Genomic DNA, 25297 nt, shown 5'->3' with positions numbered 1-25297 from the left:
CAGTTTCTAGTTAAATTCCAGGTTCTCGTATTTTCTTGCAAAAACTGCAGGAAAAAGTTTGTTTATGCAAAAAAAAAAAAAAAAAAGGAAAAAAAAGAAAAAAAAAAGGAAATATGCTGAAAAAAAACCCCCAATGTATAATGTCAGTGGAGGTTAGAATTAGGTGAACATACATATGGGTGCACACAGTCATCAACCAATCCCACATTTCACTGAATACAATCCTTTTCCACCTGGTTTTCGGTAGCTTGAATTTTTCCATTTTATGAACTTCCCATTTTATGTCCCACGTCATTTTTTAAAATCAATATATAGTAACATTTTAAGCACTTCATATGCTATCAGAACTACAAAGTAAACTAAACTGTAACAGCATTATTTCAGACTTCTTGGAGAAATTGACTCCGGAGGGCAGCGGTCTTTTGCAAGAAAAGTAACTACAAGTTCAAACAGAAAAGTGACCTTTGCCTGTTGCTACAAGTATGTCACTGGAGGGGATTTGGCAGTGAGCTCTTTGCTGGGAGGAGTCACTTGGCATTGGTGCTGGTTTTTGAAGGAGCAGAAGAAAGTAGAAGTTGGTTTTCTTAAATGATTCCCTACAAGGAGGACACGGAAGATACTTTCCAAGAGCCGGTTGCAAACCGAGTTTTACCTGTGTGGAGCACTGTCAGATCCCACGCTATGGCAGCAGGTGTTCCTTACGGGGCACATTTCTGTGCCACACGTCGCATCTGCCTCGGCTGAGTCCGTGTAGCCATTGACCAGCTTGATGTCTCTCGACTTCACACTGTCATTTTGTGAATCCAAAGAGACTATGTCGGATGGGGAGCTCACCACACCCGAGTCTTCTGTGGTGTCCTCAGATGCAAAACAGCTGCTTTCTGATGCTGTTTCTTCCACCTCTGATAGCTCCAGTACCACGTCATCCACTACATAAACATTAAATGGAACACAGCAAGGAAAGTTAGTTAAAAGTCATCAGTACATAAATCAAGCTATTCCTTTGTAATTGGAAAAAAATAAATAGTATATAATAGTATTTGTATATAGGGTAAAGATTATTTGAAAAGTGACAAAAAATTCTGTCTTTGCTTTTAGAAAGGTGGCTTGCTACACCTGTTCTGTGGAGTTCAGATTTTTTACCTTTCATATCAAATCAGTTTCCTTACTTCTATGAAGGAACAACTTTCCAGGGACAGTTTCTTGGGGAATTAGACCAAAATTTAAATAATGTGGTACAAGAAATCACTCCTGTTATTGCTTCTGACAACATATTCTCGTTATTCCTCTTCCACGCTGCCAAACAGATCATGACATTTCCAATAAGAAGTCTATACACAGGCAAAAATGGGCAGCATTTCCTTGTCAGGACACTGAGCTGGTAAAGTACATCTACTGCTGGCCCACTGGATGTCACTTCATTTTACCATGCTTCATTTTCCTATGTGTTAAATGGGAGAATAACAATCATCTCTTTTATCAAAGCCTATAAAATCTACTAGTAAGTGTACAGAAAAGTAGACACTACTATGCTCAAAGAACATTTTCCAGCATTTAGTCATTTACAAAGGAGACCAAGGGATATGCCCTTTGCACATTTAACTCTATTAAAAGATTAGACACAGAACAATTTTTCATACTCTGTTTTAGTTTGGTTCCTATGAGCTACTTGGGGTTTTTTGTTTGTTTGTTTGTTTTTAAATACACTTTTGCTATTTCCCTTCAGAAATGTACAACTCTACATTCCCTCCTGCAATCATGCCATTGAAGAGAAACTCCCAAGAAGGTCAATAATTTCAATGACTGAAATTCTTGAGTGACTTAAGACAGAAGCAAGCCCAAACAAACTTATTTTGACCATAAGAAATCAATAAAGACTAATCTAAATGTTTAATTTGGAATTATAAGTGTGCTCCATTCTCTTCTTCAACCTCAGTAAGCAAAAGGAAGATTAAATAATAGTTTATGGTCTGATCCTGAAGACACTTGTGGTAGATGTTAATTATATGAGAAGTTCCAGGTCTACAAGTGTGACTAAGATTAAACATACACCTCACTGTTTTTTAGGGTCAGAATCTAAAACTTTTTGAAGCACACATGAAGCTACAGCTCAATAAAAATGATCATCAGAGAGAAATACTTCTATTATGTTGCATACACAAAAGTATTTTCTTTAAGTCAGAGAACTGAAAACAACTTTGTCAAAAAATGTCATAGAAATAATTTTGAAAGGGTGTAGCTTAGCAATGAAGCTCTGAGTAAAACTAAAATAAAAATCTAACCAACATTCTCCTTGACTGAGGTTACAAGATGCCATTAAGTACTGAAATTGATTTCTGACAGCAGAAGCAATAAAATTCAGAGGGTTACAAATCTTTATTAAAGTTGTAAGTGCTGTCAAGAAATTATATTAATAATACAAGATGATCCAAGGACTCTATTGTGACTTTGGAAGTAATGTTACTTGATTTATTTGACCTTATTTTCTATAACATTAGCTCTAGGTTCCAGATTTAAGCCAAGATATCATCCTGTTTAAAAATGGCAATTATATGAACCAAGTATGTGTCACTGAATGGATTATAGTATGCTCATGACAAAACTGCAGTTAGGAAAACACCAGCATCAAGGAGAAATATGAATAATTTTGACATTAAACAGCAAATCATAAAGGCCCATAAAAATTCTCAGTAAACGAACAGGTAAGAGAATATGGCCTGCTTGGCTTTCAAACAAAAAAAACCCAACAGTAACAACCCACCACCAAAGCATTAATAAAAGGCACAATATATTAAGAAGAGAATAAAGTAGGATAGCAAAGAAATAAATTTAAAGAGTGGAAGTTGAAGAGTGGAAGCACACGGGAAGATTGCGAAGCAATGCACAATGCAGTATACCTTAATGCAAAGAGACCTCTATATAACACAGGCCACGTCTGTTGTCACCAGGGTGCCATAAATGACCTCCACCCTATAGCTGGCACAGACATTTATAACAAAGTGCTTGCTTCCAGTTCCTGACACCAGGATGGCAGGCTTTTCCTCCCTAGCTGTCTATCTCATTTCCTCATCCTCTTCTTGCCTGCCTGCAACTATTTCCTGCATCTTTCTGCTCATGGATTCAGATCCTTTTGGTCACCCAGCCCCACTTGCCTCCTGTAGTAACAACACCCGAGCTTCTTCCTGATGCAATTCAGAAAGATGCTCTACGGAAGAATCTCCATCTCCCAGCCCATTCTTCCCACATATCAGCAAACAAAGTGAAAACCAAATCTCTTATTAATCAGGGCCCACATGTGAATCGATTCTGATCTGCTACATCTAGATCTCAGCAGCTGAATTACCCAGCCCAGTGTAAGAACCTCCTCATTCAACACCAGTTTTATCCTCAAGTATGTAACTACAGTAAGACACCTTTCTATTCAACAACTAAATTCCCTGCACTTAAGCAAAACCAAACTTTCTCCCTTTCTTTGAGTCTATCAGTATTGTCAAACCGCTTCCCTAATCTTTTATCTTCACTGAGAAGATCCATGAATTTTTAACAGAGTTAACACATTTGATTGCTACTACTACTCGTCTGAACATGAAAGCACCCACATAAAACATGACTGCTACAGTTCTGTGTCGTGTTAACAACCTTGTTTCAGCTAAGAGCAGCACTAAAACATCCCTGTTTTAAAGTTGAGCCATCCTTGGATGGATTAAGTAAGAATCTATTCCTCCTCCTACATGCTTGATTAAGTCTCCACTGGGGCAAACTGAAGATGTATTGGCACTACTGGGTAATGATACATGACATGAACAAAGCCTCCTCAGCTTCACTGAATGGTCTTGACTTCAGGAGTCAGAAAATACCTTTTAAAACTTTCTGATTCTACACAGAGAACTGGGTAATGTGCAGTAGTAGATGTGATTCTGCCTTGTGATTTTTGCCTATTTTTTCTCAGGGGGAATGCACATGCAGGAAACCACCACACACGAAGCAGAGTGTGGACACAACGATGGTGGCCACTGAGGTTATCTGTTGGTCAAATAAAGAAAAATCTCAACATTTGTTTCTCTCTTCTCTGTCAAGACACTACAAGATTTCAATATGGGCTCTGATCTTCAAGACCTCACGTAGACATACTGAGGTTATGACAGAATGTTCAGCAAGTACTTCAGGATTGGACACACAAATAACAATTGCCACAGATAATATATTACTGAAACACTGATGTACCTCAGAAGACTCTTTGTGTTTCCAAATATATAGCAATGCCAAGATCTCTTTTTCAGTAACATACGACCCTGTTCACTAGCTTCAAGTGGGATGCGATATTGAAAGGGGTGTAGAACTTGGCCCGTGGTCTCCAGGTCATACTGAAGTCTCTCCATGGGACATCTCACCCCCAGATGAAATTGGAGAGTGTCCCTCAATGCCCTGCTTTGCCACTTACCTACATCCTGCTCCAGGTTGCAGACTGTTCCATACCAGAGATCTCCCCTGCTCAGCATCAGCGGCACTGCCGCTGCACAATTAGGTCAACCACAATTTACAAAGGCTTTCTTGTGGGGGGGGGTGGATGATGACTGGGATGTCTGTTTGCAAGAATGTTGCCCGTGATCATCAAGAGGGAAAGAGGAGAGTAGCTCACCAGTAAAGAATGTGAGCTTCTTGTTTAACACAAAAGAGATCTTGTCGCTTTAATCTCAATAGGCTGTAAGTAATTAGGAAAACACTGAACTCCGAGTTTTGACGAGTCATATCTGCACTCGTGTAGTTTGATACCGCATATATGTACACATTACTCATACAGAATGCCAGTGATGGGGAGATAGATAAACCTCACCTGGTTTAAACGCTAATCAGCACTTTCAGAAATGAAGACTTAATTCAATAGCTGAAGACTACCATGGGTAAAATAATCTGATTACTACCATGAATATAAACACCACTGACTTTGAATGAAATTAGAATCGGACCTAAGTGTTCAAAAGATGCACATCCTACCCAGACTTAGATCAGTCACCAAAGCCCAAGCCATCACTCCGAGTCCAATGGGCACAGGGTGTAAGTCTTTTCAGGCTGTAACTGTTTGCTAAATGCTGTGACCTCCTGGTTTTACAGCTCTGTTGGTGTTGTACTGTCACATTCAGTAATGACAGAAACTGTATAACCAAAACAGTAACAGTTGATTTAACCTTACATGGTGAATAATCTGAACTTCGTAATGCTTTCAGAGATGCAGAGTTCCTCTAATTCCTCTGTGTTCTTGCTAAGAGGTTGGTAATTATTTTCCAATTTCTTTCAGCACTTGTTCCACTGCCAAAAAACTTTCTTTTCATGGACTGAAATTGCATTGCTGTAGTTCAAATGGTCTATTACAATGAAGATGTAAAAAATATTAAAAACTTGATGATGTTAAAGAATATTAATTCTTATAATGATTCCCAAATTACAACATAATTATTTCACTGACAGTACTTAAAACTTCTAGCAAGAAACACTGCTCTAATTATTTGTACTAGCAGTAAAAAAAAGACCAGTATTACAAAAGTGTACATTTTTTCATACACTTGGAAGAAGGTCGGTAGAAGAAATGGGAAAAGAAAACATTTATCATGGCAATGATTAACAGAGATTATGAAAATGGACAACACAGGATTATCATAAGACTTTTCACACAGTTACAATGTGTTCTGTTTCTACTTCACTCATTTTGCTCATTGATAAAAAACTTGTACATAGAGACAGGTGCTAAAAACCATTCAGTAAGCAGTTAAAGCACAAGACAGAATGGGAGGACTTCTCTCTATTTATCACAATTAAGATTGTTTTAATCCAACATGCTTCTTAGTGTATTTGAGCCTATATGCATACTCCCTTTTGTTTTTTAATTAAAAGAAACAAAGAGAAAATAAATGACTACTGTTACACATTAACAATAGCATGGGGGCAGTGGGGGAACAGATGGAGCTCTGAGGAACTCCTTCTCTCCCAATTCCAATAACTGCTTTGCAGAAACTGAAGGTGAGGCCAGGAAATGCTGAGGTAAGGAACCATGCTCTGCAGCTCCAGCCCTCCTCCAGAATGAGGATGTAGAGCAGCTTAATGTTGGCTCAGCTCATTTAGGTCACAGAACCACAGAATCATTTAATTTTGAAAGAACCTCTGGAGGTCACCTAGTTCAATGTCCTCCTCAAAGCAAGGCTAACTTCCAGCTTAGCCAAGGTTGCCCAAGACCCTGAGCAGCTGAGTTTTGAAAATCTCCAAGCATGGAGACTCCACAGCCCCTCTGGGAAACCACGGACCAGTCTCTTGGTAATGTTTAATGCTTCTCCCCATAAAGAACATTTTTTTTATTCCAAATTGAAATTTTTCTAGCTGCAACTTGTCACTGTTGCAGTTTTAGCCTTTTGCAGTGGATCTCAGAGAAGACTCTGGCTCGCTCTTCCTTTTCTTTCAGAGGCAAGACAGCATTCAAATTCTCCTTACCCCTCCCTTCTGCAGGCCCTGTTCCCTCAGCACCTTCAGGTACACCTTCAATGCCTTCTGCTTTGGTTTGTCACTGTCTTCTCCTGAACTCAAAACTGAATCAGTTTTTGGACAATGGACACAGATGGGGCTTCACGGCAGCCAAGCAAAGGGGAGCAATCATTTCCCTTGATCTGCTGGCTCTGCTCTTGCTAGTGCAAGCCAGCCCGTGGTTAGCGCTTCATCACTGTGAGGGCACGTTGCTGACTCACACAGTCCTGCATGTGACTCCCAGCTCTCACATAATGAGACATTTTCCGCATCTCCTTCCTAGTCTTATGCCCCACGCTCATGTTTTCCAACAGGTTCTTTAATTGCAAGTCATTCTTACTGCACAAAACCTGCAAACAAAAGTAAATCCATTCCTTTACATGCTAGCAAATAACAAAAATTAGAAGACTCACAAAGCACATGTCTCACCAGACATATAATCAGAAAGCTACAGATGGAGTATTATTAGATACACCCTGTGAATATTCAGCATTTTCAAGCTCATCAGTTAACTTAGCTACCTAGACCTACTGTCCTATGGTTGAAAAATAAATGCAGTGTGGACCGACTTAACCTGCCTTACCAATTTGAGGTACGTAAGCACTTCCCTTGAGGTTAAACCTGTCTGCTGTTAGTTAATATCAGAACACAAAGGTAACTTTTTACAAAAGCATTTTTGGCAATGGTGCTTCCTACACCGAAGGCAATAAAAGATAGGATCAAGCCAGGGAGCAGGAACTGAAGAGTATCCCAGTACCTCCACTGTTTTGTCCATGTACTAGTGACTGTCAAGGTCTGTGCACTAATGTTTGATTTTACATTCAAACCTATGCTGAAAATTATCGTGAAGTCTCTCTCTCAGAAGAACACTAGGTAAGACTGTCTGCTGGCTCTTCAAAGACTCAGAGGAAACCACCACTTCAAGCAAATGTCTGCTACCCTCTCCCATTTCAGACCTTTATTTTTACCACCTGCCAAACAAGGAAAGAAAAATTTCTGAACTAACGCAATACAGATTTTCAGACAGGGGAGAATTAACACTGGACTTCATTACCGCCATTTATTTCCCACAATCTTTTCTTCAATGACTGAAAAAGCCTCTCTGGCCTCTGCAAAGCCCATTTGACATAGAATGCTGTTTGTATTGCTAAACTGCTTTTCACCCTCTTCTTTTTGGCACTCTCTTGAACCTACTAGTTGCTTGCTTTTATAAAAGCCTTGTTTTGAGGCTCTGACGAGTCCACACTGTAGCCAGTAACCAGCCTTCCTTTTCCAAAGAGATCAGATGTCACAAAAGCGACATGAAGAGCAAAATGCTCTTTGACAGGAAAAGGATTCATGTGTCAAAGTAGATCCTTCCTTGATTAGCTGGAGAACATTGCCACTTGGCTTGGAGAAGGACGGATTTTAAAAAATGAGTCAACAGTCTGAGTTATTTCCTTTTACACATGGTGAAGTATAATGGTGAGACCTTCAGAAAAGCTCCTGGTGTTCACTATCTGGAGTAAACAGCAAGTTAGAACGACTCACAAGGTACTTTCCTGCCTCTCGTCGGTCCTTTACTTAAGTGTGAGGAGGGGGGCAGTTTGGCTGGTCTGTGCACTTCAGACAGACTATGGACAACCAGACAATGTAGGTTAGAGGAGCAGGACAACATGGAAACATATTTAAGAGCATATAATAGACTTGCACTTCTTAAACCACCATGTGTAACACTGGTAACATGCTGTGATCAATGACGGGGCTCTTTGGAGGCCTTTGCAGGAAAGGAAAATCTAGATCTAAAACCAGACTGCCCAATATAAGGCACCTGGTGAAGAAATAAACCTCTCTCCATGTTTTGCTGCAAATTACTAGTCTTAAGTGACAGATTTTGGCAATCTGCATCCTTTACAGAGGCGGTCAAGCACACTGCTGAATCTAAACAAATGGACTGTGAAGGTGATTTTCATGAGCCACCTTAGAGAACACACCCTATAAAATTGTATGAAAAGCATAAGCAGTGTAACAACTAAAACCAGAAATGATTAGTGCACCTATGCAATAAAACAATGTTTTATTAGGCGATTTTTAAGACCACAGAAAAATGGCCATTTGCTCAATTTTTCTTTTTAAACTTCACCATCTTTCCCTCTTGTGCACTCTGTTCTATCAATTCATTCTCTTCCTTAGTTTGTCTGTTAACAATTCAACGAAATCTCTACTACAGTTTCATATTTCTAGCATAATCCAGAAGAGAAAAACATAGAACACTTTTGCATTGTAAATATACTTCTCTTCCCCAGAGACTAGCTGCCAGCAAACTCAGCAAAGAGACAAAAAAACGCAACCCGAAACCAAACACACATACATACACAGACACTTGTGGGATTTAAGAGCTCTTTCTGTAGTACAGAGACACTATTCTACTCATAGTTGTGTATTTATTTCAAGTTAAAAGTGAGTTAAAAATGAGTTAAAAGTTAGGAGGTGTGGAACAGAATCAGGTCAATCTGTAATAATCTATCTATTACTGAAGACATTAGGTATTACACACATAAACATAAACAAATTTGGAAAGTTGCTTTCTGTTTATGGGGACTTGCCTTGGGCATATTCACACTTCCATTGAGAACTGCTGTATGAATAAGAAAAAATACTTTTAGAACCTTCCTAATAATGGAGACTTACTAGGCAGTAATGGCAACAAATACTGGTTTTGATTAACACCAAAAGCTAAGAGCGAACTCCAGGCTGGAGTGGCAGTTAACAAAATGAGATTTCATCAATCCTGTAAATTTTTTTCTTATCCATCCTCACGGCACTTCAGTCCATTCAGATCTGTGATAAAGCCCTTCAGCTCCGCTGTCGGCGCATCCATTATTTTCCCTTACATCACCTTCTATCTTTGTAAAGGATAGTATCTATACTATCATCTGAAGTCAGACAGAGCCCTGAGAAAATTAAATGTTTCATGTACAAACGACCTAACTTACAATTAGGACGGCACAAAATAACTCTGTTTAATTGGCCAAAACATGCTTCAGCCAAACCACCAATAACGTAAATACTTTCAGAGAAGATTTTCAGCAGCTAGCTCCAAATATAAATATGAAAACATTTTCATGCACCTCTCTGCTATAAAGACACAAAGCTTTACTCTGATCTCTTTTGATGTACATAACTGACTCTTCTTGGACCTCCTCAGTAATGGAATACCTGCGTCCTCCAAAGTTCAAACAACAGGCTTTTCAGTATACTTTTGCAATTATATTTTAAAAAATATTTTAACCTAGAAAAGCATGCTTCCATTCTGAGTTTAGTTATCTTTTTACTGCACATTCATGCTTGATTACTCTGCTAACATATTCCTCATAGCTGTGAAGACATCCAATGATGTCAACAGAAGTATCTACCTGGACAGACACTGCTTAGAACACCTCAACACTTCTCATCACTATGGTGTTTTGCCTCTGAAACTGCCCAGTGAAGAAATAATTATTCTTAGAATCACAGAATCACAGAATGTCCTGAGTTGGAAGGGACCCACAAGGGTCATCGAGTCCAACTCCTGTCCTTGCACAGGACAACCCCACAGTTCACACCATGTGTCTGAGGGTGCTGTCCAGTCTCTTCTTGAACACTGTCAGGCTCGGGGCCATAACACCTCCCTGGGGAGCCTGTTCCAGTGCTCCACCACCCTCTGGGGGAAGAACCTTTTCCTAATGTCCAACCTGAACCTCCCCTGGCACATCTTCCTGTTCTTGCAGAGAACAAAACTAAGCACCAGCGTATGCTAAGTATCTCCCTGAAGATTTTGTGCGATAACCTCCACAGGGGTACAAATGATTTTCAAAGGGCAGTTCCTGGGCACTCTGCAGACCAGACTCCTGTGCTGGGACGAGGGCAAACCGAAGGCCGTGAGGGCAGGACAGTGAAAGCCAAGGACACTCACCACCTAAAACACTGCCAGTCAACCTGGGGCTAAGCTGGCAGCAAACACCCATGGCCATGCTGCAGAATCCCAGAAAGGCATTTGGTTGTATGGAAGGATGGCAAGAGACAGTCATCTTTCCCAACAACACAGATGTAGCCAAGAAATCACTGCATGGGGCAAGAATCAAATGCAGGGTTATCATGAACTCCACTTCAGGCTCTAGCCATGAGGTTCTCCTTTTCAGCAGCCCAAGCTGAAGCTCTCCCTGGGAGCCCAGTAAGGAGGGGAACACTGGACACATGGAGAACAAAGTGCTCATGGAAGAGCTCTGCTGTCATGCCATCATTCCTCTTTGACAGTAGATGGATTAGATCATATTATTTCAGACATAAGCAGAGGTGGGAATACTTAAGTGAGAGCTGAATTTGGCCCACTCTTTCACAGTTCTTTTGTGAAGTCAATTATCTCATCAATCCTGCTTTGCCCTGGGGCTCTCTTTCCCTGTTAACTTGAAACACCAGGAGGAAGAAATGCGAACATGCAAGAGTGGTAACTGGATGTTATGCTCTGTGCTGATTTGCTGATAACAAAATGTTAATGGCAGTGTCATCTCTGGTGGTACGGCGAACAGCAGCCTGATGCAAGAAATAGGTCATTATCTGAACACCCACTTGGAATGAATTTTCCCCTTTCATATTTTGCGCTGTCAGCATCAGATCCTGTTTTCAATCCAGCAGTTGGGTTTTGCCACTGACTTCAATGGGCGCAGGATTGGGCCTCTCATTGATTGAAATGCAAAGTTGAAGCGATCTTCTGCATGGGATGGATCCCCACAGGGAAAATTTGTCTGCATTTTTATTCATGTGAAGCATTTTAAGGCTTTCATTTACACAGTTCATTCATTAATAACGTGCATGCTGTATAATGGGGTACCTGATTAAGCATGCTTAAGTGCTCTGCTGGAGCAGGGCCATTTCTAGAATTCGAAGGTTCAATATGATCATACCCTCAAAACAGACAAGCTAGTTTGAGGAATTTTTCACCTGAGTTAATGGGCTTAATTAGGATCAGTATAGAAGGTCATTTTTCCTCTAGGAAATCTGGAAATGTCTTTGATTTTTTTTCTTTTTAGCCTCAGTTCCTCCAGAAATTAGGCTGAGAAGGTCACAGTGTTGTAGTTTTATAAGTCTGTCTACGAAACTCTCCAGTAACTTTTAAACTGGCTGCCAGCTTCTCCTGAATTAGTCAGGAAGGATACAAGTCTAAAGTCGAGTTCCAAAAGTCTCATAAAGAGATAGAAGGATAGAGCAAGGTGACTTTCTTCATATATGTGCTGATATAAAAGCTCATTCTCTGTTTTCTACCAGGGATACCTGAGGGGAGGATGCAATGAACAACAGCAAAGCTTCAACCCAGAGTGTGCTGGGGTTTAGACACCAGAGAACCAAGTTAAGGCAGAAGTAAAAAAAAAAAAAAAATGCTTTGGGAATTACTTGATGGGGTCTGAGGGAAGCAAAGAAGAAAACAAAGAATAAAAAGGAAAAACTCCCAAATCCTAACATCCATTTTGATTTTGAAAACTAGAAGGTGAAGCTTCTGGGGTTTTCTCCTCCATCTATTTTTTCCCTTTTTTATCCATTATTAATCTCTTTATGATCCCTTTTCCTTCCCCTTCTTATCCCTAACTAAAAAAAGAACATTTTAAAAAACCAAACCAAACCAAACAAACAAACAACCCCAAACCAAACCAAAGGCACCTCCTCTTTTAGACTCCAAAAAAACAGTTTTGTTTTGTTTTGTTTTTTTCCTTAATAACAGCACACAAAGATTGTGTTTGGAAAATTTTTAGCAGGTGTGACTGGTCACTTTGTACAGTACAGTTTGTACAGTAATGCCCAAACATTATCTTCATTCTCTTGATTGCAAATAATTTCATCATGAGATTATAAAACTCTCCTCTCACCTTAGAGTGGTCCCTATCAGTCCAGCACAGAATCAAACTGGTGGTTTCTTATTACTCTTCGCATCACAGCATCTAAGTTTGAAGACTTCTGTCTCTGTTACTTTCAGTCTGCTAATTTTCTCACAGGCACTAATTTCACTCCATGGAAAACCACAAGGAGTTTCCCCGTGCAAGGACTTTTTGTGTGAAAAAATGCAATCGATACCTTGCCAAAGCCTTGTCCTGTGAACAGCGGCATGTATATAATGTATCCTGGAAGTGAAGAAAAGCCTTTTTAGTACAATCTGTGTCCTTTGTACAAGCAGACTGAAGACAAATGATTTTATGTGAGGAACATCTGAATCCCATTGATCAGCTTGATGAATACAGAACAGGAAAGCTGCCAGGTACAGAGGAAGCTGGGCATGTCCACAAGGGAGTGGAGCAAACAAGCAAATTACAGTGTACGCATGCCCTTTTTATTTTTTTTTTTAACGGAATGTTTTCATTTGGAAAACTTGGACACTTAAACCTCCAAGTTTCTTTAACTGACTGGTCAGTTAATCAACATATTATTCTCATTTTGTGAAGGTAAGCAGAGAAGGGTTTTAAAAATACATTTTAAAAGGTTATAAATAATCAATATAATGTTCACATACATTGTGTTTACTCAAAATAAGATTTCTTCTGGAAAAAAAAAATCTTCCCTCTTTTTGGGGAGAAAGCAGGATAAGTTTTACCTGTTAAGAAAGAATGATGTCATTCCTGAGTATTGATTTAACATGTCTGAGAAACTGGTAGTACTCGAAAAAGGTTTCAGAATAAAACTGAAATACCAATGCATTCTTGCAACAGTCCCCAAAGTAGTTCCTACTTCTAGCAACACCAGGAGGTGTTCCACGCTGGTCCTCCTACAGCCCGCAGCAGCCCACCACGAGGCTTTCCATAAAGCAAGTCAAGTATAAGAATCTGTTTAGCTTCCAAAATGTTCCATCTCTTACGAGTCAAAGTCAAGCAAAGGAACTCCTTACCTGAACTTCAAGGCAGTGGACTAGTTTTTCTCCCAGTCTTTATAATTCTTACATAGTTCTTCCTAATTCTTATAATTTAAGAATTATAAGAATCCTTAAGTTCTTACATGGAAATCTTGACTGTTACACCTACAGACACACCTTATCAACAGAGCTGTTGCATGTTTTCACTTAGTTAATAAAAATGTTGAAAATATTTCTCCATTAATTTCCATGTTTTTACAAACTGAAAAAAGTATTTTCCCCTTTAGATTTTAACTCCCTGTGTCAAGCGAAAAAAATGAGGAAAGAAACAATCATGGGAGAGAAAAGAAGAAAAATGCTAACCTACATGTTTTAAAAATCAGATATCAATAACAATTTTCATTAGATGCTTGAAGTTAAAACATTAATTGTTTTGTTTGTTTACTCTAGCAAGTAAGTAGGTGCTTCCCTACCAGTCCTTCACTGTTTATGGGATGTTACTGTATATTTAGTTACTTCCACCTTCTAATCACAATAATCTTACAAGAAAAAAATTATTGTCTGTCACCGTCCTCCTTTCTCATTCTTTCCTTGGTCTTCTTTTGTTTCAGGTCTTTGTCCTCCATTACACCCCACCTTTGCTTATGGTACAGTAGGTCGGAAAGTAATTCTTTTATCCATGCCAGGAGCCAATTATGGAATCCACAAAAGGAGCTGACAAAAGCGACTCTGTCTCTGGTCTCAGCCTTTTGTTCCTTCAGGCCCTAAAACCCAGAAGTAAACGTGCATGGCCAGAATTCTCAATTTCTTAGAAGAAAGCAGGTAGGCATTTTAGTCAGTGTTTACTGACTTAGAAGTGGTAATATGAAAAGCTGAGTATGAGCATCTCTAAGGATGGACAAACACTTTGGTAGGGATATTATCATCTACCTGGCACAGAGAATACAAACATTTCCAACAGTTTGCTTTCTGTAGCTCTCTGTGCACTGCCTGCATTTGAATCAGTAGGATGCTGCACTACAGATGTCAATGCCATTTCAAATACCAACCCTACAGCTTCATTTGGCCCATACATAATGCGTAAATCAAGCGTAGCTTCAAATTCATACCCAGGATTAAAGTCCTCTCACACACACATCATGTGCATGTATGGCTGGACACTGATGTTCAGTGTGGCTTGTACTGATAAAGCCTGTGTCCTTCTACTTGTATGAGCGTGATGGTTTCTTCATATTCCACTGTTCAAGTACAACAGAGTATGTTTAAGATGCCACTCAGTTATTAAAGGTACAGCTCATGGAGTTACACTGCTCTTATTTTGACTAAGGAACAGGAAAACAGGGAATCTGGTTTCATTTAGAATAAACATTCACAGTTTATCCACAGACCACTTGGATTGCAGAGCTGGGCTGCAAGGGAATTAGAAGAGAAATGTCTTTACATTTAGTCAGGATGGGAAATGTGAAGCTAAGGTTTTTTCCACACTGTATGAAATAGGTAAAAAAAAAAAAATAAAACAGCTTAAATACGAGGAAATGAAACTAGAAAGACTATCTGATTCACAGGAGTCTAGTCCCATACTTAATATAACTAGGAAATACTTCATTGTATTTGAAGGAATTGTGTTCTCTTATAGTAGGACTGACTTCTGGCTCAAAGTCTGCAAAATCACAGGTATTATTTCCAATACCATGTCAGGCAGCAGAGTGAACACGTAAGTGAATACAAAACACCCCCTTTACAACTGGTGTTACCTTTACCCTGGACTGCATCTCCTTCTTCAGAACTTTCTCAAGTCATGAGAAATGAGAAAATGAAGCAGATCTGGTGACCTAAATTTACAATTTTCTTATTAGAACTGAATGGGAAAAAAAGTATGCTTCATGTTCAAACAATATTCAAGTGGTATGAAGGACTCATCAGCTGATACCTATTCAGCAGGTTATCAACTTCTAAAGTAGTTCATACTTGCTACTGGGCTTGATCCTTTCAACGAATAAAGCAGCTGATTCTTGCACAGAAAAATACAAGTTCACCTTCCCCCGTCTCCACCTCAGCAAAAGTCAGCAGAGTTTATTATGTGTAAGCTCTTCTGGATAAACAAAGTACTAATTACACCACTTTTTGTTCTGTCAGCTTCACATAAATTCTAATGGTGGATTTCTTTAGCCATACAGGTGATATAGAGAAGCCTATCTGCATACTATATGTGAGATATCTGAGTAAGAAGCGTGTAAACAGTGGCAGCAAGTTTGTCTCACTGTTCTCGAGGGGGGAGTTCATAGTTTTGCAATGACATTAGAAAACAACATGGCTGTAATTTTGGAGGGATGGAGTAAGTTACATTCTGTCTTCTAAAATAACATGTATTTTAGTATGGAAAGTTAAATGGTGCCTACTGCATGTGCTAAATATATATTGAGAGTCATGGCAGTGACTGGAAGCCAAGTTCAGAAGACAGAACTGCTGTCTTACATACACACACATGGCCCAACTCACACAAAGAGACACTTTTATACTGGGATGGAACAATAAAAGGGGCTTAAACTGGCTGTAAACATAAACAATGAGTGTATGAGAATCATGACCACAGAGTTTACCTTACAAATGCAGAATACAGGGACAGATGATGAGCATATGATAGATTACATGGTCACATGTTTAATAAATAAATGCATCATAGTCGTTTCCAATTTATCATACAATTTGGACTGGAGGATTTCTCTACCAGTCACTCTCCCTTGGGCACTCTAGATGTCATGGACAGCTTTAAAGACTTGCAGTTAAAAATGAACAAAAGGAAATATTTCCTTTTGCATTAATCTCTTTGGACTATTCTCTCCATATTTTACTTTTTCAGAATAAGTTTCAGTTCTGGACCAGTAGCATACCTTCTAAAGATAAAAATGGAATGAGTTCAAAGTTTAGTATTCTATAGTCCTGTCACTGGATAAGAAAAAAATCCAGCTGCTCAGTGAAAAAGACAACATTCATTTCAATAATCAGAGATTTCAATCTTAATGAAAAAAAAAGGAAGCATTACATGTAGAAAAGACATTTAAGGATGTTTGGAGAGTCTCTCAATCTTAGATGTTAGTATCTGAACGTCTGACTTGTTTGTAATGAAGTCATTTGTCTGTGAAAGAGGGTAAATACCGAAACAATTTACTCATGCTTTTAAAATTCTAAAACTCAAGCCGATAAACTTTTCTAGCACAACACATCTTTCTATATGGGCACTAAATCTGGCCTGCTCCTAAGCACTTGTTCTGAAGCACATACACCAGCCATATGGACTAATTTCCACACCTTGGACACACAGCTGCTACAAATACAGAGGCAATATCTATGCAACGTAACAGCCAACCCAACATGCCACCATCCTTTTCAAGAATGCCTGGAGTAAAAACGTGAGCTTGCATCTGGAAGATGCCATCACTGTGGCACCACCTGCAAATATGATTTTATTTTCATTTTATTATTAGTGATGAAACCAATTTAAAAAAAAAAAAAGTCTAGAAAAATATTTATTTTTCTTTTTAGTTGCTGAAAAAAACAACACAGTAAACTAAGTTTAGTTTAATGCATTCTTAAAGAACTGAAAATCTTTCTAAAAGTGTGGTATGTTATAGCCTAACACTCACCTTCAGCATTATTCTTACTTGCCACCTAGTGCAGCTATGTGACAACATCGGCTCCCTCTGGTGGTCAACATAAAAAAAGTTTTACATGGCCATTCAGTAAAATCCACACATCAGGAAGCTTAATCTAATTCACCGGATTTTGTACGGGTGGACCACATTCATCAGGTATCAGAATGAATTTAACCATAAATTATGCATCTGTTCTTATTTCCTAAGAGCACTGAATGTCATGGACATCAGAGTTGTAATACTGGAACTTGTTTTGATTTATAATCTATCTATGCATCTACTTGTCCTCCTAAAAGGGCTCAATAACATTTTCCATTTGTTGTTCTTGTTTGTTTGTTTGTTTGTTTTTCAGCCCAGATATCTTACCATGAAGGACAGTATTTGAGCAATGCTGTTTGGTAGCACAGATAAATCCTGCATACATCAAATGAGTTTCTTACTAATTTTTCTTACTAATTTTAGTATAATGCTCAATTTTTTATCAACCTCTCCATGCCATTCTCGGTTCACTTCTAATGTTTCCATGGTTAAAATAAATGGAGCCAATGTCCTTTCATATCACTGTTAACCTGAAACTCCATCAAACCTACCTAAACTGACATTTCTTCCTCTCACTGAAAACGACAGAAAAACTCTCATTCTCTTCCAGAAGTCAAATCGAGGTGACGTTAGAAATCCCACGTCAAAGCCTGGGATTCCCTGACTGTCCCTCGGTGCTGAGCTGGCGTTTGCGAACCGAACTTCCAGCAAGTTCATGTTCCCATAATCACACACACTATTAATGAATCAACAGTTGTGAAACAGAGTATCTATGTAATTCCACTGAATAGATTTGGGTTTAATGAGTGTCACTGAAAGTTCTTTCCCACACTGTGTGTATAGTAATGGGAGGTTTTAAATATGCTAACACTATAGTATAAGCATTATTTCTTATAATTAACATGATTTCTTGTAAAGATGCAGCAATTCTTTTTTTTAAAGTTCTTTTTAATACTGTATATATACCTGGTACTTACGAAATTGTAAGAAACAAAGGTTATGAGTTAGCATAAGCAAGGATTTTTCTCTTAAATTTGGAAAGGCAAAGCTGTAAAGCTTAAACTGGTCAGTAAAAGATTTTATGTAGAACTTTCACAGAAAACGTTAATTCTCATGAATATATTTTCAGAGGAAAATTTTGTATTTTAATACAAAACCAAAGTAAATTAAGAATGAGTAATGAACTTTTTGAGCTTTTACCTAGAGCTTTTAAGAGTTTGAGCAAACCAGCTGAAGACAGACAGCTTTTCACAGTGAACTTTTCAGCTATGCGGAGAGGGGTCATATAGCTGTACTCCTTCAAAGCAAGGAAACTTTTCATTGAAAATGGAATTCTATTGAAAACTTAAACTTCTTTTAAGCTAAACCAGTGTCAGTGCAAAGAACTGCTTTTACAACACACTGAACTTCTACATCGTACTCAATATAAAAAACTTTGTTTCACTTCATTATTCCATTCTTATACTAGTCTGAACACTATGGGGCATGTAACTCTGTGAAGTTACAAATAGGATGTAAATAGAGTAATAAGAATGGGAAAATTAGGCTCTTAATCTTCACATTGTGAACATCTACTGTTTTGTTTTGCTTTTTTTTTAAAAGACGACTTACAATTAAACCATTGTCCTGTCTTAAGAAGCTATTACAAAGTACCTGGCAGCACAGAGAGTTCAATTCTACTTCACTTTTATTAGAAGACCCTTAGGGTATTACATACACTTTCTGAAGCATCATTTAAAACTTATTAACTGCATGTCATATTTGTATTAAAAATCGTCAAAACCCTTTTTAGTCATGTCTCACATTATCTGTAGGAATGCTTTGCTTTCTTATTCTCCATTTTGCCTACCTGGAAAGGATCCAAGATGAGCACGATTATTTGCTTGAGGGTAAAACAATAATTTTTCGTCATTTAAATGAGAGTTATGTATTGCAACTCACTCATTTAAATAACATAAATGTCTTAAATCACAGTACATGTAAGGTCAGAATAGTTCTGGGTGTGTGCACCATTGCAACTCATAAAACCTATGTTCATAGTTCAGAATGATTAAAAATACATGCCTTATGGGCCGTTCACATATAGAACTTTCTTCAGCGCGAAGAAGTTTTTGCTAAGTACAATCCTATAGCTGATATTTTAATTATAGCTCACTGAACATTCCTAGTACAACTGTAAAAAGGAGACTTGTGGAATGAGATTTATCTTAAGCAAACAGTGCTTGTATCTTTTGTTCCAGAAATAGAACACACACCTTGATTTCCATAGGATCTCTCCAGCATAAAGATAAAATTTCTCATACTAAGCATCAGGATGATAGGCCGAAGTAAAGCCTATGAATCAGTGCATTTGGTACTTGTTCTTATCATTCCTTTTATGCCCACTTATAGACCCATCAGAACTTTGTTTCTTTTTTTCTCAGCAGCTTGACTGATAGACAAGATATAGAAAGAATCTTCCTCTTCAACTTGACTTGCCCATGCCCAGTTCTAGTTTTGTTCCAAAGGAAGAGAACATACGCAATGGAGGAAAAATATAATATATTAGAGAATGTAAAATGTTATACCTAGGATAACAGGAAAAAAAAAAATGTTTTCAGGAATTTTTGCATTAAATCTTCAGACAGTATTGAAAGAAAGACACCCTGCCCCAAAACCACACTCTTTGAAACACCAAATCAAACTAAGCCATGGATCAAAACAAAGAGAATCTTTTGAAAAAGAACAAACAAATGTATGGATAATCTTTCTGAGGCTGATATATAGATTTATATAACACAGCATTCAGTTCTGGAGCATACATCTCACAAATGAATATGAACCACAGCCAAAAATAATCAATAGTAATTAAAAGAGAATGTGCGAGTTCAAAGAGAAAGGAAGCCAAAATCTCAAACAGAGAAAAAAAGGTTCTTTTCCAGCAGGGGAGGAAGGAAGGCAACAGAAGAATCAGGGCAGCAGAGGCAACAGGAGGTTCAGAGGTATGAAGGTCATAGGAAGAGGCAAAGTCTGTCAGACGCGCTTGGTATATGAAGGGAATGATGCACAACAGTAAACTGTTGAGGGAAAAAAGACAGAATTATAAATATTGTGTAGGTCAGACAGCAGAACGGCTAGCATGCTCAGCGATGTTCAGAATCAGAAGCCCAAAGGAGGTGCAGGTGCGTGGGCACACGTATTAAAATTCAGAACCCCACATGCTCTGAGACTGACCCCCTGGGTTCATGTACAAGATAACTCAATTCCAACAGCACAACACCTACCAATATGCAGCATGTCTATGAATTCTGCTTTATTTGGCCTGAATTTTAATTATTCAGAAGGTGCAAGATAGATTATGTTGGAGATTCAACTTCATTCTTTAGCCTTAGATCAGGCTGGATGAGTAAGGAGTGATGGTGGTACAAGCCTCCTAAGTCACACTTGCAAGTTTTCTTGCTTTGAAGACCATCTTTAAGAAAGAAAAGGCTGGGTCAGTTGGCAGATGCCCTCTGAGGCAGTGCACTACAACAGGTCAGCAAAATCCCCTACTCAGCAGCCTGAAGTTCTCAATTAATTTAGAACCATATATAAGAAAATGTAGTTTCCTCTCTGTGAGCGTCTCTACCAATTTTTGCTTCAACAAAGTCCAGCCCCTAGAGACTATTCTTAATGACTGTGAAAGACTAGCTATGTATCTACGCAGACTGAAGAATTATGACCAAATCGCTTGTGAAATTGTCACAGCTTTTGTCAAGTGGCTTATATTACCTGTTACTTTATTAATCATATAATGAAAAACATTAAAAATTTGATATGGAGACAAGGCTCCTTTCTGTTCTCCTTATTCCTTAATATTAGCCTGGTATTATCCATCAACTAGTAGTTTACATGTCATCTATATAAAATAACCGGGAAATGCTTATACCCACTCTTATGGCCCTTTCAAACTTTCTAGTTAAGTGATGATTGATTACTTTGATCTATAGTTAAAAACAAAAACAGGTTCAAATAATTATTTCAATCTTTTAAAGACAGAACACTTTCCAAAATTTAAAAATCCATCAGTTGTCAAGCCTCAACCCAGTGCAAACCCTGAGCTCACTAGTGCTTTATCCAGTGTCAAGAGCGAAGAATTCAACTTTAGCATCTGACTCTACAGGAAGGTAAATTGTTTACTCTTTGGCAAACAGCTTTTAATTTCTTACTACATTTCTTAATGATAGTTCATAACAAACTAAATAAAGTGCTAACCATGGAGGTTCACAGAAATATCGCATTTATTCTAAGGAACTACTTGAAAACATTTCCAGACAGCATTTTAGCTGCTTGTCTAAGTGCAGAAGTTTTTCAATATGTGCATTCTTTACCTGAGGTAAGCAGGACAGAGCTTACTACTGACTCATTTATTAGGAACTTCACAAGCTACATGACACAACCAACTCCATGCAAAAGAGGTGACAATCTCCATTTCTGCATTTCCAAAGTGCAGTCAATCTCAGAATCGGAGGCCATGAACAACCAGATTAGTAAGATAAGTAAGGAGAAAGTATCTCATAAACGTATCATTTTAGACATGCACACAACATGCAGCTAAGGGTCTACCAGACCAAAAGTTAAGAGGAAAGGTCATGTAATGAGAATAAAAAGATTAAAGAGCAAAAACTGTTGGGAACAATTGTACTCGTTTGTGGAAGAGATTCTTACCATTAGAGCCAGAAAAGCCCAAGTATCTTACTAAAGGCCCTATTCATTAATGACTTAAAGCTCCACATAAGTTTGGAAAACTCCATGAAGAGCAATTACCACCATCCTCAATGAAATGGAAATTCCTCAACATGGGTTTCCCAGGGTACAAAGGGACAACTGCGTGCTTGCTGGGAAGGAATGAGAGGTGAGGCCTGGTGTCCCACACACAGCGGCAGATCATAAGGAACAAGAACTTCAACTCCACATGATCACAGAGTTTTAATTTCTGAATGGAAATCGCCTATTGTGAAAGACAAACTGCTGCTAACAGTCACCCACTCAGCAAACAAGACCACAATCCTCAGAGAAAGCTGTTTTGAGAGTGATTTCAGAACAAATATGCCTTTCATCAATAACTGGCATCAGTAGCTTATCCTCCTTCCCACCTTGTTCCATGAGAAAACGTATTTACTGAGGTTAGAGTGAGGAAGACTGAAAATGTTGTTCTTTGAATCTACCGCTAAGGTCCTATTTGCACTGCTTGAGGCATTCTCAGGCAATAAAAACATTGCAAAACTCTGTTCTTAAACTGCTCAATCGCTACAGTATCTAAGCACCTTTCAGAATGCCATTGGGCAATATAATTAGCATCTGTCGTATGTGCTACTTTCTCTCATGGGTACATCTATATACATTTCTCTTGTGTAAGTCTATGCACGTATCTTTAGGCAGAGCACAGCATAATTATAAAGCTAAACTTGTCCCCCTCCAACACTGATGCTTTAAGTCTAAAATAAGCACCCACTAAGCACTATTCTTTTGCTCTTGGTAAACTGAGGATAATAAAAGCTCATGTTATGTTTCCATGTACAAGCTTAATCAAATCCTTTTGGCTGGGATATTATGTTTGTTTAAGAGCAAATGATCAGACTGATAAAATCAGAGTTGCATTGATCAAAGGGTATTTGATCACCAAGGTAGATCAGGAAAGCATTGCAAAATCGTAGTGGTAGAAACTCAAATGAAGCACAAATATTAATGCAAAGAAGGCCACAAGGGATTTTTAATAAAGAAAGCATTGTAGGCAAGCTGATGGTATCTAGGGAAAAAAAAGGGGGTGGGGGTAAAGAAAATTGTAAGTATTATATGATCCTCATGTATATGCTGGTAAAAATGAATTAGGGTTAATTCTCAGTAAGATTCAGGATTTACATAAGTATGGATCTCCTTAATTTCCTTCTCTTCCCCCAATAAAATTTGTCAATCTATATTTCCTCAGCACAGATTTGAAAAATAACACTTTAGATTTAGCGAGTATCCAGGAGCAAACACACCAACTTCAGTGTGTCAGAGCAACAGCTACCTGCAGAATAATGTTGGTAAAGAAACTGTCCTGGAAAAAGACCTTTTGTCAAATTAGCAGCTAATGGAAACATTTCTCTATCACATGGTTAGGAGACACCCTCCTAACCTCCAAAAGAAGTGTGTCCATGAGGTGCCATAACATGCGGAGCTTTGCTCTCTTTACAGGACCTACATGGGTGTGCAGGGCAAGCCCACAGGCAGCATGATACATGATCAAAGACTTGGCTTGCGTACAAAGACGATCGATGGATAAGCATGAAAAAGTAGTATGAAGACATGCTTTTCACAAATACACAAGGATGTCGAAAATATTGTGTTTCTTTGTCTGCTGTTATGCCCCAAGGGGAAGAGCACACAAAGGACTATCCAGAGACGGCAAGGAAGATGTACCCATTACGACAGGAAGGCCCTCAACAGCACACAGCTCCTGTAAATGGTTTAATTTTCCTCAGGGAAACCCTGAGGAAACCCTGTAGTTTTCAACTGAGACTGATAGACCTATCGAGTCTCAAAGGAACTCGTCTCTGGAGAGACAGAAAAAATGTTACTACAGAAAAACAAACATGGAGAATCAATACCAGACAACAGGTTTTTGCTTCCAGCGGCACAAAGTCACAAGGTTTGATGGTTTTTTTTAAATGCTTCCATACAATGGCCAGGTATCATCCACAAAACTGCCTCCACACGAGTATTTTGTTTACTTCATATTAATTAGTTATACTGCATTGGGCATTTTAAAAGACAACAGGCTGGAAAAAAACAGACGTGTATGTTTAAAGAGCAGAGAGGAAAGTCTGGAAAAGCTAATCCTGGGAGTAGCCATCAGAAGAACGGAAATGTAAATACATGTAGTTTCAAACATACGTTTAGGTACCAGCTCTGTTGGTGGTGTAACATCTGCTTCTCTGTGACAGACTGTTGGATCCACAGTGTCAGGAGGAGGGTAAGGTGGGGGTGGGGGGATCACTAACTGGGGTGGACCACGAGTGGTGCCTCTAGGAGGCTTTTGTGGCACTTGCCGTCCATCACCTACAGGGGGATCAATTGACTTGTTATTTCATTGCAAGAAAATGATCACTCTGCTTACTGTTATTTTTTTTAAACACACATTGATTTTCCCTTACCCACACACAAAGTCTCTCTGGATCTAATTCTGCCTTTGTTTACCCCGAAATAATTAAAGGAGAAGGAAAATCTAGGTCTCTCCTAAATCAACAGCAATGGGACTAGAACTGGGCCCAGCACAGAAATATATATAAAAACTAACAGTTAAAATCACTATTTTGGCAGATAGAAGGAAGGAAAAAAAAGTTTAATTAAAAAAAAAATGAAAAAAGCTATGTAAGGAAATGTGAAAAATGTGTTTTATTTTTATCTTCTTAAGTGCCAAACTGCCTGGATTTGTTGACCTCTAGAATACTTTACGTGACTATTTTCCTGACTCTTTGAGAGAAAGAAAAAGATGCCTCAGGTCAGTATTTTGAAGTAGGTATCTTGACAGGTTTTTATTTTCTGAGTAGGTTTTTTATTATTTTGACATTGTGGAGAAGCAGATGATTAAGTCGTTTTTTTTGCAAAACAGTGTTTTAAGCTACCAAAGAAAATGCTCGTAGCTTTGGCTGGGGGCTTATTTCAATCCCATGTGCATTAGCGAAATAAATACATGTACCTTTGCACTATATTCTATTAACCATTTGCAATGTTAAAAAGCTGCTGCCAGAGCACGGAAAAACCTACAGACCTTGCAATTTGGAAGGTGCTTAGAGGCTAAAAGTGCCCTGAGGAACGATGACTACCTGCTGGTTCTGCACTCATACCCTGCCTTAAGCATCTGCTGCGCTCATTGCTGAAGAAGAATGCTGGCAGAGATGATCCCTGGTCTAATCTATTCTGATCATTCCCGTATTCTTTGTCTCATGCTCTGGTGCTGCTAAGAAGTGAAGTAGCACCAAGAGGGAGGAAAAATGATTCAACTATTATGATTTTCTACTTAGAAGTCACTAGCTTTCAGAGATTCAAGACACAATCTGATGCTGGCAAATGTGCAGACCCTTTGTTACTGTTTTGAGAAAACTGGGCACAATACTTTGGAGTCAGAGTAAGTGATTCAGTATTGAATACTGAAGTGGATTTACCAGTTTGAGCATCTTCTTGATAGGATCTTTAGCTTTGATTCATGTGGCTAACTTTGGAGATACATAGAACTATA

General features: G+C 38.6%; 1 protein-coding gene across 1 annotated transcript in view; it reads right to left on the bottom strand.

Annotated features, from left to right (window-relative positions):
• COBL (cordon-bleu WH2 repeat protein) overlaps positions 1 to 25297 on the bottom strand; it is a 169064-nt gene that overhangs the window by 25492 nt on the left and 118275 nt on the right. Inside the window, 3 exon segments of the mRNA XM_082044127.1 lie at positions 653 to 952; positions 954 to 963; positions 23953 to 24117. Coding sequence (XP_081900253.1) covers positions 653 to 952; positions 954 to 963; positions 23953 to 24117 — 475 coding nt within the window.

This window comes from Streptopelia decaocto (assembly GCF_964273445.1).
Source record: "Streptopelia decaocto genome assembly, chromosome: 2".
NCBI classification, from domain to species: domain Eukaryota; kingdom Metazoa; phylum Chordata; class Aves; order Columbiformes; family Columbidae; genus Streptopelia; species Streptopelia decaocto.
The sequence above is the reverse complement of the archived record's forward strand: the minus strand, read 5'-3'. Positions and strand labels throughout refer to the sequence as shown.